This window comes from Pseudophryne corroboree, chromosome 1 (genome assembly GCF_028390025.1).
Source record: "Pseudophryne corroboree isolate aPseCor3 chromosome 1, aPseCor3.hap2, whole genome shotgun sequence".
Taxonomy (NCBI): Eukaryota; Metazoa; Chordata; class Amphibia; order Anura; family Myobatrachidae; genus Pseudophryne; species Pseudophryne corroboree.
In genome coordinates, this window is record NC_086444.1 from 138,743,313 (window position 1) to 138,758,543 (window position 15,231).

The window sequence follows — 15,231 nt, forward strand, 5'->3', positions numbered from 1 at the left end:
GTGGGGCCGATGCGATACGTCTGTGAACGACTGAGTTCACAGACATATCGTCAGTACACACTGGCCGACGGACCCGCGATATATCGGCCGTTCAAGAGAACGGCTGATAGATCGGCCAGTGTTTACCCACCTTAAGGCAGATGCTGTGAATATTTGTTTATTTATAATTTACTGTTTTAGGAAAGCTCTGATCATTCTATCTATGCTACATTATATCCATAACTTTGTTTGGATTCCTACACTGCTAAATATTTAAATGTATAAAACATTTAAAAGGAAATGGTGTCCTAATTTCTTATTTTTTTTTTTATTTTTTTTCTTGTCTAGTGATGCGCCTTACGAAACCCACCTTATTCACCAATATCCCAGTGACATGTGAGGATAGAGACCTTCCGGGTAATTATGTGTTTACCTGCAGATATCTACTTACTGTAGCCAGTGAAGTAATGGGAGCTGGAAATATTGGGAGATGTTATTAAAGCCGTCTGTTTGGCACCTGTCACATCTAATTCAGAAGTATACAATAAAGATAGGCTCTATATAAGCTCTTGAGCAGGGCTGGCCAAACCGGTCCTCGAGATCTACCAACAGTTCATGTTTTCCAGGCCTCCTGGAGATCTGTAGAATTATCAGGAATGAATGCAGCACATCTTAATTAGTAATGACTACACATGGCTAGGTGGTCTGGAAAATGTGAACTGTTGGTAGATCTCGAGGACTTGTTTGGCCAGTCCTGCTCTTGAGCATAGCTTCGAGAAGCACTACATTTATAGTGTACATTACATTGGTGCTTTTTATGCTGCTGCCCTGCTAACGTGCTCTCTGTTTTGCTCACAGGGGATCTGTTTAGTACTCTCATGAGAGAAGATCCTTCTACGGTGAAAGGAGCAGAAATATTAATGCTGGGTGAAATGCTGACGCTACCGCAGAACTTTGGGTACAACATTAATTATTGCATAGTTTAAGCTTAATTATGGGGGGGGGGGAAATCCTACTGTCTCTTATTCTTGCAATAACGTATTCTGTGTAGCTGTAATTCATAGTTTATTTCTAATCTAGTTAATTCAGTTTATTTTGGGTCGTTTAGCTGTCTTTTGTCCACTAGAGGGCACCTTCTCTATGTAAATACTGTCCATAGGACACTGACTATTCTAAAGTCACAGTTATGATGTTACAGACTTGTTACCTGGAATGCTAGGGCACCATGCATGTGCAATCTCAGTGGGGCCCATTCCCCTGGAAGAAATAAAGCTGACGCAAGCACCGAAAACTCTGCTGGTCATGCATAATATCTCCAGGAAAATGGAGCCAGTGTCACCCTTAACTCATGGGCACACCACACACCTTGCACCCATTCACGGCCGGCCCAAGCTTATATATATTTTTTTTTTTGTAAGCAAAAATCTATTTTGGCGCCCCTTGATGTGATAAAATGGGTGTGGTCTTACAAGAAAGGGGTGTGGCTACACAATTGTACTCCCCGTGGTACAGGGTGATAATAGGTTACTGGTGAGGCATGGGTTACAGGGAGATGGTGGGTGACTGAGACAGGGGTGACAGGGAGATAATGGGTGACTCAGGCAGGGTGACATTGAGATAGTGGGTGACCGAAGTCCCCAGTGCCAGATACACATGTCCTCACAGCGCCAGATATGCCCCCAGTGCAGATACACGTGTCCCCACAGCGCCAGATATGCCCCCAGTGCAGATACACATATCCCCACAGCGCCAGATATGCCCCCAGTGCCAGATACACATATCCCCACAGTGCCTCCCCCCCTAAAGGTGCTGCTCACCACGCTGCTGTGAGGGTAGGAGAGCACAGCGTGCGCCTCTCCTGCCCTGGGCCCTCGGTCTCCGGCGGCGGTGTCTATCTTAAATTCAGCGCCGGCCCGTGAGCCAGTCAGGAGCCTTAGCTGCTGGTCCGCGAGCTCTGACTGGCTCAAGGGCCGGCGCCGAATTTAAAATAGTCACTGCCGCCGGAGACGTCTGTGCGTGCCGGGCAGCGGTTGCCGGGAGCGGATCGAGCCACTTGCTGGCAACCGCTGCTATAGAGAGTGAAGTCACTGTGACTCACTGTCTGCAGCAGCGCCCTCTACTGCCTGGTGCTCAACGCGGCTGCGTAGCCCGCGTTGGGCCGGCCCTGCACCCATTATAGATATGGCTGTGGCTATTACAAGTGCTTGTCGGAGGATAGTGGTTCCCTAATAGAGACGCTGCAAAATAGTGCAAATGCAGCCAGACAACGTGGTGGCAGGTTATTGGAGATCACATGGTGGTAGCTTTCAAATGCAGTACTTATTTTACTTGAATCTCTCTCTCTCTCTCTCTCTCTCTCTCTCTCTCTCTCTCTCTCTCTCTCTCTCTCTCTCTCTCTCTCTCTCTCTCTCTCTCTCTCTCTCTCTCTCTCTCTCTCTCTCTCTCTGTGTGTGTGTGTGTTACAGTATTTGTAGAGTGCTATTGTTTACATTCTATGCAATGTCTCTTCTTCAACCTACAGAAATATCTTTCTGGGTGAAACCTTTTCAAGCTACATAAGTGTTCATAATGACAGCAATCAAATAGTTAAAGATATACAAGTCAAGGTAGGTTTGTTTCAGTGACGGCTGTGCTTGTGCTGCAGCAGGACAGGCTGACCCGACTTGTTTCTGATTGTTTTGTGTTGCAGTCTGCTTTATGTCGTTCCCATAGCCATAAAGAAGAAAGCTTGGCAGTGTTCCTCCTAGATTTGCAGAGATTCTGATATTAATGTGTTTGTTTTATGTTTCTTTATTTTCACCGTTTTCATATGGATCTTTAACTTGATTCGTTCGTTTGCACCAATAGCATGTTGTTGCCGAATTCCGCTCAAGACCCACCAGTAAAACTTACATGTGCTATCTATAAACCTTTTATATTTACGTAAAAAAGGGGAAAGTAATTAGTCTATGGATATTGCTAGCTAGGAAGCAATGTATATCTTTGCACATCTTTTCGGATTCAGCTTCAAAAAAACCCTAAAGCTGTTTACATGAAGTTAAAGTGTTTCCCTTTTTAAATGTAGAATGTACTTTAAAGCTCTAGGGTGTTTTAGTTTATAAATAGTAAATGCCGCTATTGCTGATCATGGTTAGAGCAGCCAGAATCTAGCACTGTGCAGATAGTGTTTGTGGATTTATCAATTCCTTACCATCTACAGGCAGATCTCCAGACAAGCTCCCAGCGGCTGAACCTATCTGCATCCACGGCTGTGGTGGCTGAACTGAAATCAGACAGTTGTATAGATGACGTCATTCATCATGAAGTGAAAGAAATAGGCACACACATGTGAGTGGTGTTTTTTTCCATAAAGGGGTCCAAAAATGAATAAAATACATTTTATATAAAACTATTGTATCTGGGAAGGGGTTTGGTCACTTTCACATACGAAGTGTAAGATTCCTTTTACTGTGTAATTAGGGCGACCACCAGTGGTGGTGACACCTGGTGCGGTCTAGAACCACCCTGTGTGTGGCCAATAAGGGGGCTTGTCTTCCCAAGTAGGGGGTGTGGCCTCGCAGAGCCCCTGTTTGCATCAATATGGGGGTATGGCCTTGCGGAAAGCCCCCCACCCTTAGTTATATCACTATTGGACGGAGATGCTGGGCTGCCCTCTGAGACTAGTGTCTGCACTCATGACTCTTTCTCACTGACAGGAGCTGGGCTCTGCAGGATAATGTCACACTGCAGTATCCGGCTCCCGGTCACTGCCGAGGAGCCAGCATTTTCGTGTCAGCCCCTGGAAGGGTTACACCTGGGTGGGCCGGCAGCCCCCTTGTGATGCCTCTGGCAATCACACCATCTGGCTGTTGTTGGCAAATGGCAGAATGCTTGTGTACATAGCTTCTTTGTGATCGGCGTATACTTGTTTAGCACAGCTGATGTATTAATCACAATTGGTGGACATCTATGAAAACTGTTCTGTAGGTAATTGTGTAGAATCCGAGGTATTACCCACCGTAACCAAACCATGTCCTTTTGCTAGTACGGTTTTGTTAACACGGGGTACACTGTACCATGTTAGCCTGGGGTTCTAATGTTTAGACAGATTGTGTCTAGGTCGACATGCATAATATGACTCTGAAAAAGGCCAACAGGTACAAAAAGTCAACACATGTATGGTGAACATATATTGACACAGCTTTTAAAGGTGTGTGTTGTTTTTTCGCATTAATTTATTTTTACACCTTTTTCATACTTTATCATTTATGTGGACTATGATTGGGAATAGTAACCTGTGCCAAGCGCAGCAGCATAGAGAGCTGTGCAAGGGGAGGCTGTACACTAATTGGGGTTCCCTGCGCTCTGATGGTGAAAACGACGCCCCCAAAAAGTTGTCAACTTTTTTTTTTTGTCGACCTAGACATTGTAGATCTTCTATACTACACCAATTATCCTGTTACCACAGATGCCTGAATGCACTTTTTGTGTTACTGTGTTTCAGATTAGTGTGTGCTGTAAGTTACACCACCCAGACTGGGGAGAAAATGTACTTTAGGAAGTTCTTCAAATTCCAGGTAAGCTCCATGTCCCGTCCTGTTCTGTAAGGTTTCAAGCGCAGTTTAAAAAATGAAACAGGACATATTACTTAAGTAATAATCCCTTCACAACCGGAAATTGTCAGAGGCAAAGTAATGTCTTATTCAGAGGCTTTTATTACTAATTTAGGCTAAACATGATTTCCACACTTTTGCCTGCTGTACTAGTAATGGCAGAGACAGCGATCTAGTGTTGCCTACCCCATGTACAAGCGCTCTTACCTTTTATCACGTGTGTGTATATATACCTGCTAAATACTAGGTATCATACACCACCTGAGAGTGCACTTAGGGTTGTGACCAACAATTTCCCTTCTCCCCGCTTCCTGCAAAGAAAAAGAAAACCACCTGTGCCCCTATACGAGGGGGTGCCCCTATACGAGGTGGTGTCCTAATGTTCAGTTATCAGCATAAACAAAATGAAATACAGAGTTAAATGTGGTATGTTGATCTTAGATCTTCCCCATGTAGTCGCCCTGCACAGCCACATATTTCTGTCGCAAACCATCATTATGGAAGTCCTGTGATTGCCTCGAAAACCACTGTTCCACTACCAGAATGACATCATTTGTGTTAATCGCCTACCCCGAGCTATCATCTTCATCTCTGGGAAGGGGAGAGTCATGTTGTAATGATTTAATCCCACATCTGAATACTGAGGTTTTAGCAGAATATTGTTGTTTTTAGTTGAAGCCTGTGTTGTTTGTGGAGCAGTCTGGAAACTGTTCCAGTAATTAGCAGCACCATGCAATATTCCTCTCTGTGCTGTGGAATGTGTTTCCTACAACAACAGGCTGTGAGATTTTCCTCTGTATAGCAGTAAGACAGAAATTACTGGGTGCATTTGGGGAGCGGGCGGCAGGTTGGACAGGAGCAGATCTTGCAGACCTGGAAAGTGCTGTCTCCTGTCATCAGATGGAGGACATGGCACTATATAATGTCCCTTCTGTTTTGACACAGGTTCTTAAACCTCTTGATGTCAAGACAAAGTTCTATAATGCAGAGGTAAGTCCTGTTTAGCCCAGAGTCTAATGATTCCATTGCTACATAAATATTAGTATGTATAACAATTATGCGATGCTACATTGCAAAGGTGAGCTAGGTATCCACTGTAACACCAGCAGTGTCAAATGTAACGAGGGATATTTGTGTGTGACTTAATTGGTCTTAATTTGACTGTGCTTTGAATTTACCATGTATTTATGAGGGTTATTGCAGAATTGAAGAAGTAGTAATTACAGCTGCAGATAATTCTGTATTTTTAAACAAACATACATTAAGGTCCTCTGAGGTCTATTAAGTACCTGGTGAAATGACTGTTAGGTTACATCTAATGTCACGTCAGACTACAGTACAGTCATTCAGATTACATCTCCCACTATATGGTTATTAGGTAGCGTGTATGTATCCAGTGCATCTCGTGTTGTACTGCTGTAAGCCACATGCATGCTTGTCTTTACTAATAGAGTAGCCACGTCCTTCTCTTGCAGCAGGGGTATGTAAACCACTAAATAACGGCAACACGTTTGTTTTTGTGTACATGTGGTGATGGGTGAGCTACTAATTTGAATGGTTCAGGTCATAGTGTGTGTTTTGTTTCAGCATCACGCTGAGGTTAGAGGAGGTTGTCCAGCTGTCAGACATAACGCTGAGGGGGATTGATGCCTTGGGTGTACATTGCATGTGATTGGCTAACCCTGACACTCCCCCAGTCACATGACAATGCCACCTGAGCCGTCACTGCTACTTTACTTTTGTTCTGGAGAAATGTAATGCGGTGGTTATTCTGTACAGATGGACACCACTCCTTTCAAGCCAATCAGGTTTGGTGTTTAGTTATAGAGAGAGGTCGTACTATAGCTTATACTAATGCTATGTTAGGCAGCAGTTTAATGTGTATTTTGTTTTAGTATTCCTATTTTTAACATTTAACCCTCATTTCTTTCTCTAATTTGTGTTTTTTTTTTTTTATTTATTTTTCCCCCCATTAGAGTGACCTCAGTTCTGTGGTAATTTTTTTTTCCATAATTTTATTTAAGAGCTTTTTACATTTTTTTTTTACATTTCTGCCTGTTAACAGATTAATTTCATTCTGAAATTGTTGCACAATGGAAAAGTATGATCACAACCAAATATTTTACCTCCATACATATATCTGTGTACATACTACTAAATCCATCTTGGTGTAGTGATGTTTCACGTTACTCTGATCCTGTGTCATTTATGGAGTACAGTTAAAGACACCCTTCATTACTTCCACCAGCAATGCCACCTTTACACTGTGGACTGGTATTAAAATTGGCATTACGGAACCCTGGGCAGCTTTCCCTCCCAGTGTTAAGGAATTGGAACGTCTCAGATTCTCGTACAGCGTTGCGGCTTTGATCTTTCGGAATCTGTCGCACCTAAATATTTTGTTGGTGATCCTGCTCTTCTGTGCTGCTGCTTATTATAACTTCACTTTCTGAGACTCCGCTAAGCCTTTCACTTTCCGCTAAGAACCGCATCATTTATATTTACCTGTATGCAGAACATGGTTCAGCAATAATAAAAGCATTGGATGTATGGGAGAGGAACAGTATATTGCAATAATCATTCATCTAGTTGCAGATATTAGACATTCCTCTAGTGTCCACGTCTTTAAATAACAACCTCAACATCATTTTGTCACAATCGTAACAGGGATTTCTGTAAGCTGGAATCTTAGTTTAATTATCCTGCCGGCAATATTTAAGACTAACTGATATATTATTTTGTGTTAAATAATAGGCAAACTTTATTATAGTTCCCCCTTTAACTTCTCTGTAGTCCTTTCTCAATGTTCTGTTTGATAGCTGCTCCTAATTGGCCACAAAATCTGAACTAGAAGTTATAAGTAGAACAGAGCAATTTATAATAACAGACCATTTATAATAACAAACACAAATGCATTTATACAATATCCTTTCAGGCTTTAAATGTATCTCCCCTCCCCCTTCTTATTGTGAGTTGTGTTATTTATTATTAATGGTGTGCATAATATTATGTGGGTGTGGCTGCATTTGGGACCTCTTTTGTTACATGTACTGTACAACTTAACCTTGCAACTCCTACCCAGCCACGTACAGCATAACATACTACATTACCAGTAAATTACCCACAATCTTCTACTCCACAATTGGTCGCTATCATCAGTGCCAAGTAAGTCTTGCTGTCTGCCTTACTTGGCATGATTGGTATACAGTTATATACTCCTAGGTCTGGAACTCCTTGTAATGTGTTGCACTGGAATATTCTCTAGTGGTCGGACATACCTTGCACAGATGCATACCAGTTTTCCACCATGTGCAGTAGTGTAGTACAGCCATGGCCAAAAGTTTTGAGAAAGTATTGGGTTTCATAAAGTTTGCTGCTTCAGTGTTTTTAGACCTTTTGTTAGATGTTAATATGGCATACTGAAGTAAAATTACAAGCATTTTAAAGGCTTTTATTAACAATTACATGAAGTTTATGCAAAAAGTCAATATTTGCAGTGCTGACCCTTCTTTTTCAAGACCTCTGCAATTCGCCCAGGCATGCTGTCAATCAAATTCTGGGCCACATACTGACAGCTGCCCATGCTTGCCTAATCAATACTTGGAGTTGGTTTTTGTTTGTCCATCCGCCTCTTGAGGGTTGACCACAAGTTGTCAATGGGATTAAGGTCTGTGGAGTTTCCTGGCCATTGACCCAAAATTTTGATGTTTTGTTCTCCGAGCCACTTAGTTATCCCTTTTGCCTTAAGGCAAGTTGCTCCATCATGTTGGAAAAGGCATTGTTCATCACCAAACTGTTCTTGGATGGCTGGGAGAAGTTGCTCTTGGAGGATGTTTTGGTACCATTCCATATTCATGGCTGTGTTCTTAGGCAGATTTGTGAGTGAGCCCACTCCCTTGATTAAGAAGCAACCCCACATGAATGGTCTCAGGATGCTTTACTGTTGGCATGACACAGGACCGATGGTAGCGCTTACCTTTCCTTATTGCGTATAGTCTCCGTATGTATATGCGGTGGTATTTTAACAAGGAGAATTCACACAAACCAAAGTGTAACGGGTTAGGGTGTTCATCCATTAGACCCAGAGAAAAGGATTTAACATAAAAACAATAATTTTGGTTCTCGGTTTCCATCTCTTCTGGTACGCTGAGCACATTCAGAGGTAGCTGCACCGTCTGCCCAAAACAGGATATCCTGGAGTATATAGTGTCAACCTCTTTTAACCCATTGTCCCCCACTGTGCTCAGAATGAGCTGGAAAGGCATGCATTTGGAAAAGTTTTTGAAACCGTTACGAAGTCTGTTTGCTTTGCAGCAGCTCAGGATTCACATTGATGAAGACCGCACGGCTCACGAGGAATGTTCCCTAGTTATCAGTTTCATACGGGTATGGGACACACCTTATGTCGACATGGACAAAAGGACGACATGAGTTTTTTCCTTTTTTCTTTCTGTGTATCGTTTACTTCGTAGAGTAACCAGGAACCCCAATTAGTGCACCACGTTCGCTCACCATGCTTCGGGCAAGGTGCCTCGCTCCGCTACCGCTGCGCTCGCTACAGGTTACCATTCCCAATTGTAGTTCACGTGGATCGTAAAGTATCAAAAAGTTCAAAAAATTAAAAAGAAATGTAAAAAACTCATGTCGACCTTTTTGGTGTCGACCTGGGGTCCGGATACCATTTCATACATTCCTACTGGATGCAAACAACATTGGCTGATGCATTGTTGTACATGTTAAATGACAGGGTATTATCTGGATATGAAGGTTAATCTTTGCTGGTATATCTGTAACCACAAATTCAGGCAAGACGAGTGTTAGTCTTGGGCTGTTGGAACCTGGTTTTATAAAAGAAATTCTATTACTGAACAGAGAATTGAAACCTTCATGAAATTGCAGGTGGAAGCACACCATTTCTCTTTCAGGGGCAGATGTATAAAACCGGCACATATCGTTCCAGTATGGCCCTCCCTCCCTTTGCCTCTCTACGCGGTGAAGCGGTAAGGGGCAGCCCTGAGATGTATTAACATCTTAGATCCTGAAGTGGGCGAGTGATAATTCTTCCCCCACTCCGGCGATTGCTGCCAGCCCTACTCACTGTCTCTCTTCCCCCCCCCCCCCCCCAACACACACACCCACCCTGCGTCAGTCTAATGTTGATGCCATGTGTGTCTGCCCCGGCTGGTTCACTGGGCATGTGCAAGATCTCCTATGCAGCCCGGAGGCAGCAGACATTCATACATTGCCCTGCATATCGGTGTGCTATCTCACAGATAGCAGTACGATAGTAACACACACCCAGAGTCATGCATGGAGGAGAAGCGGTATCTTTGCACATAACATGCCCTGATACCACTTCTCCCCCATAACTGTTGATCTTACATAGGGACCTTAGTAGTAAGTTGACCTTGCATACTGAGTCGGCTTCTCCTCCTTAGACAGTAATCTAGTGATGTGGAGGTAGTAGATGGGGCCTGCAATAGACTGATAACCCGGGTGCACTGCAGTGACAGCTGTCCCCTGTTACCAGACATGACCAATGGACGTTCACATTGAAGGCCACACCCCTTGGCCAGCACATTGTATGTCTCTATAGGAATATTTCACAAGATATACTTCCCATACTGTTAAACTGTGTGTGATTAATAGAGGTCAAAACCTGCACAGTATACATGTGTGGCTCCTATCAGTAGTGCTTTCTAAGTAAGCCAGGATGCCGTAATGGAGTGATATACTGTATGGTTATGAATAGCTATTTAAGCAAGTATAGGACAGCTGGTAAACTAGTGCCCCAGCTCTGCATGTTGTAGAGGAGTGCGGTCTCCTCCTATCTCCTGTAGTGAAGCCTGTCCAGCACCTGTACCAAGATGACAGCGGAGAATGTTACTGCGCATGCACAGCCCCATGCAGCCTACTGTACTGAGTATCTCATGGCTCCACAGATGTGCAGCACCTAGCTTCTCATAGGTGTGAGAACCTACTTCCACTCTGTTACTGCTGTTCCTCAGTAATTGTGCAGGCCTGGCTAATGATCACTGCATTTTGTTTTGGGACATATGTTATCTCTGCGTTTTTCCCCGCAAAATAGCATCCGTGTCTACACGAGCCTCTCTGTTTCATACCCCCAACCAGTGGCGGCTTCAGAGTTGGGACTGCAGCACAGTCCAAAGTTCATATAGGGGAGTCACACCAACTGCCACTAATTGTCATCCCAAACTGACTCACTGGCAGTTGGTGTGGCTCCCCTATTTGAATTTTGGACTGTGCTGCAGCCCCACCTCTGGAACCACCACCAACCATCCCTCTTTGGAGGGGGACAATCTTGATTATTTTTTTTATTTTTTTTAGGCACTGTCCTGCCGTGCCGCCTGTGGGCCGCAGTGTCCCATGCAGATAAAAAACAGCCCGGGAAGTGATGGAAACGGGGGCATGATGCAGTGTCAGTCCCTCTGCCATTGCGACGTGTCCATTTACATCCCACCTCCCATAGGTTGGGTGGTATGCTATATGCATAATGCACTAGATCTATTAGATTATTGGCCACAGTTGCTATTCCAGTAGTTCAGTCTAGGGAGACCAATCCCGGGATCGGCGGGATCCCGGGATTTGGGCCCAAAAATGCCGGGATTCAAGGGATTACAGTGCGCATGTGCGGGAGGGTGGGTGTAAGTAATAACACTTACTATTAGGCGGGCGGCCGCGGCAGCCATGGACAAGCTGAACGGGCCGCACTTCAAATATAGCGCCGGCTTCCAGCCAATCAGGGAAGCTGCCGCCGCAGCAGCGGCAGCCAATCGGGAGCCACTGCTGCGGCCGCTTCCCTGATTGGCTGCCGGTCCGCCAGCTATGGTTGGCTGGCGGCCGGCGCTTCATTTGAAATGCCGCCGCTTCATTTGAAATGCCGTCGCGTTCAGTGTGTCCCTGGCGGCCGCCCGCCTAATAGTAAGTGTTATTACTTACACCCTCCCTCCCGCGCCGCTACCTACACCCTCCGTCCCGCACCGCTACCTACACCCTCCCTCCCGCACCGCTACCTACAACCTCCCTCCTGCACCGCTACCTACAACCTCCCTCCAGCACTGCTCCCTACAACCTTCGCTGGTCCCTACTGCAATCCCGGGATCCCAGGATTGACCGTTTTTCAATCCCGAATCCCGGGATTGAAAAAACGGCCTGGGATTGGCCTCCCTAGTTCAGTCCTTTCCTTCATAAGCACTACTGTATTTGTTATCCCCACTAAAACCACAGATGCTGTTTCCTTTCCCAGTTTTTGATTGGGTAATAGCAAAGACAAGTTCCACCCGCTGTGCTTGCCTAATAAATCTGTAATTATGCAAATAATGGAATTTCTCTTACGTCCTAGAGGATGCTGGGGTCCACATTAGTACCATGGGGTATAGAAGGGTCCACCAGGAGCCATTGGCACTTTAAGAGTTTGAGAGTGTGGGCTGGCTCCTTCCTCTATGCCCCTCTACCAGACTCAGTTTAGAAAATGTGCCCGGAGGAGCCGGTCACAGCTAGGGGAGCTCTCCTGAGTTTTCCTGGTAAATGTTTTTTTTAGAGTTTATTATTTTACAGGGAGGCTGCTGGCAACAGCCTGCTTGCAGCGAGGGACTGAGGGGGGGAGCAATGTCCACCCTGCGGGGTCTGAGCCACTGTCTCCGCTGACTGGACACTGAGCTCCAGAGGGGTCTGATCGTTCTCCGCCACAGGGGACCGCTTGCCCCAGCAGCATGCCGCCACCCCCTTGCAGAGCGGAAGAATTGGTGGCGAGTGAGACACCGACCCCCCCCCTAGCAAGCCGGGGGGTCGATGTGAAGATGGCGGCACAGGGTAGGAGCGCAGTATTAATTGCGCTCCAGGGATGGCTCAGCGGTACATGGTGCGGCGCCCTGAACCAGCGCGACACCCTACACTGGTCCAGAAGCCTGTCGGGGTCCCCGGATCTCAGCCAGCACTAATTCCTCAGGCCAGTATAATCCATGAAGAGCGGGAAGACAGCGCCTTTAAGGGGGCAGAGCTTCTCCTCAGAGCGGACCCAGCAGCGTTTCAGCGCCATTTTCCTGCCTGCACAGCGCTGAGAAGGAGAATCGGGTCCCTCCACAGCAACTCCAGCTTTCTGTAAACGGTTCCAGGGGGTTGTAGAAGGGAGGGGGGAGGCTGTAATACGACTGTGTGTCCTATTAAGGTGCACAGTCAGCGCTGACAAGGGGTCTCCCTTTAGTAAAAGCGCTTTGTGTGGGATGGCTCCAATCTCAGTCCCTCTCTTTGCCATTCTTTGGGGGGGGGGGGAATTATGTCTGCCCTCACCTGTGTGTGTGTGTGTGTGTGTGTGTGTGTTTGGTGGTCTCCTTTAGCTATGTCCAGGGACACTGTGTCATATGCTGCAGAGGATTTGTCCTCCCAGGATGATCCCATTCCATGTAATCAGGATAGCACTGGTTTAGCACAGATACCAGCAAGAAAGCCTGAGTGGTTTTCCTCTACCAAATCTTGTATTTCTCCGATCTCTGACAGGGTTGCAAGTAATGAATCTGCAACCCAGGTATTACAGAGCTCTATGGCAGTATGGCCCGATTCTGGTACCTCAGGATGCTCCGCTGTATACCCCCATAAGCGTGCGCTTGTGCATGTCACACAAGACGACAGATACCGATTCTGATACCACAGGCGGTGATGGGGATGTGTTTTGCGGGGGTCTGCATCTATTGCAAAGGGGGTGCAGTTGATGATGGAGGCTATCAGGTATGTGTTGAATGTTAATGATACCACACCTGAGCAGGTTGAGGAGGCCTTTTTCACTGAAAATAAAAAAGCCTCGCTAACCTTCCCTGCGTCAAGGGAATTAAATGCTATATTTGAGAAAGCATGGGAAAACCCTGAGCAAAAATTCCAGGTCCCTATAAGGGTACAGGTGGCGTTTCCTTTCCCTGAGGAGGATAGAAAACAAATGGGAAAACCCGCTGATTGTTGACGCATCTGTGTCCAGACTCTCAAAGAAGGTGGTTTTGCCTGTTCCAGGATCTACTGCCTTAAAGGAGACGGCTGATCGAAAAATTGATAACCCACTTAAATCAATGTACACTGCTTCAGGGGCCATATTACTTCCCACTATTGCTAGTGCATGGATTGCAAAGGCTATAGTAAAGTGGTCGGCTACCTTACTTGAGGATTTGGATACGATGGATAAGGATGATGTTGCATTATTTTTACGTAGCATACATGATTCTGCAGGTTTTATGGTAGAATCCATGAAAGCCCTGGGTTCCATGGCTGCAGGAATGGGATCGGTATGAAATCCCGCCAATCATAATCCCGACGGTCTATATACCGACACCCATTGACCGATGGTCGAAATCCCGACAAGGTCTAAATACCGACACGGACTAAATACCGACATGTAAAATACCGACAAGGTCTAAATACCGACAGGTCGAAATACCGACATGCATTTTTTTATGTTTTTTTGTGTGTATGTCGACATAAATCAACATGGACACCATATAAAGTGTACCGCGTCCCCTCGCATGGCTCGCTGCGCTCGCCATGCTTCGGGCACGGTGCCTCGCTGCGCTCGGCACACTATTATATTCCCCCTCCAGGTCCACTGGGACGGTAAAGTATGAACAAGTCGGTTTTAATGAAAAAAATCATGAAAAACTTGTGTCGGTATTTCGACCTGTCGGCATTTTACATGTCGGTATTTAGACCTTGTCGGTATTTTACATGTCGGTATTTAGTCCGTGTCGGTATTTAGACCTTGTCGGGATTTCGACCATCGGTCAATGGGTGTCGGTATATAGTCCGTCGGGATTATGATTGGAGGTAAAGTGACTGCATCCCGCAGGAATATCTTCCATGTCTGTTTCAGCTCGTCAGGGACTGTGGTTGGGCCAGTGGTCGTCCGACACGTAATCCAGAAAAAGTGTGGAGTCCCTACCCTATACAGGTCAGGCTCTCTTTGGAGAAGCTCTAGACGCATTGATATCCACGGCTACAGCAGGTAAGTCTCCGTTTCTTCCCTCAGCAGCACCTGCTCCGAAGAAATCATTTTCTTCATCTGCAACACAGTCCTTATGGCTTAACAAGCCTAGAAAGGCCAGACCGTCCAATACTTTTCTTTAGGGGAGGTCGGGTTAAGTCCAAGAAACCTGCCGCTGCAGTTTCCCAGGAATAAAAGCCTGCTTCAGGTACGCCAAAGTCCTCCGCATGACGGTGGACCGCGCGGCCTGGAAGTGGTGCCGGTGGGGCCTGGATCCCTGGGTGATAGCTATTGTATCCCAGGGATGCAGGCTGGAATTTCAAAGTTTCCCTCCTCATCATTTTTTCAAATCAGGCTTACCAGCACTGTACTACAAGAAGCTGTCCAAAAGCTGGTGGTGGCACAGGTCATTGTGCCAGTTCGTCCTCCTGCGCAGGCCACAAGTTACTATTCAAACCTTTTCGTGGTACCGAAACCGGATGGTTCGTTCAGGCCCATTCTGAACTTAAAATTATTGAACCCCTTTCTAAAGTAGTTCAAATTCAAGATGGAGTCTCTCAGGGCGGTGATATCAGGTCTGGAAGAGGGGGAATTCCTGGTATCACTGGATATCAAGGATGCGTACCTCCACATTCCGATATGGCTGCCGCATCAGGCTTATCTCCGTTTCGCATTGCT

At 45.8% G+C, this 15,231-nt stretch overlaps 1 protein-coding gene across 6 annotated transcripts in view; it reads left to right on the top strand.

Moving 5' to 3' along the window:
* The window catches only part of LOC135057294 (trafficking protein particle complex subunit 13), a 69,032-nt gene that overhangs the window by 43,247 nt on the left and 10,554 nt on the right, over positions 1-15,231 (top strand). For 4 of the 6 annotated variants that reach the window (XR_010244131.1, XM_063963190.1, XM_063963185.1 and 1 more), the window contains 7 exons: positions 328-396; positions 838-937; positions 2,501-2,585; positions 3,179-3,306; positions 4,463-4,535; positions 5,517-5,561; positions 6,548-6,565. Coding sequence is in view for 5 of the 6 variants with exons in the window: in XM_063963190.1 (XP_063819260.1) it covers positions 328-396; positions 838-937; positions 2,501-2,585; positions 3,179-3,306; positions 4,463-4,535; positions 5,517-5,561; positions 6,548-6,565 (518 nt within the window). In the remaining variant the exon portion in view is untranslated. The remainder of the gene's footprint in view (positions 1-327; positions 397-837; positions 938-2,500; positions 2,586-3,178; positions 3,307-4,462; positions 4,536-5,516; positions 5,562-6,547; positions 6,566-15,231) is intronic. The other 2 variants (XM_063963196.1, XM_063963193.1) reach the window with 1 other exon arrangement.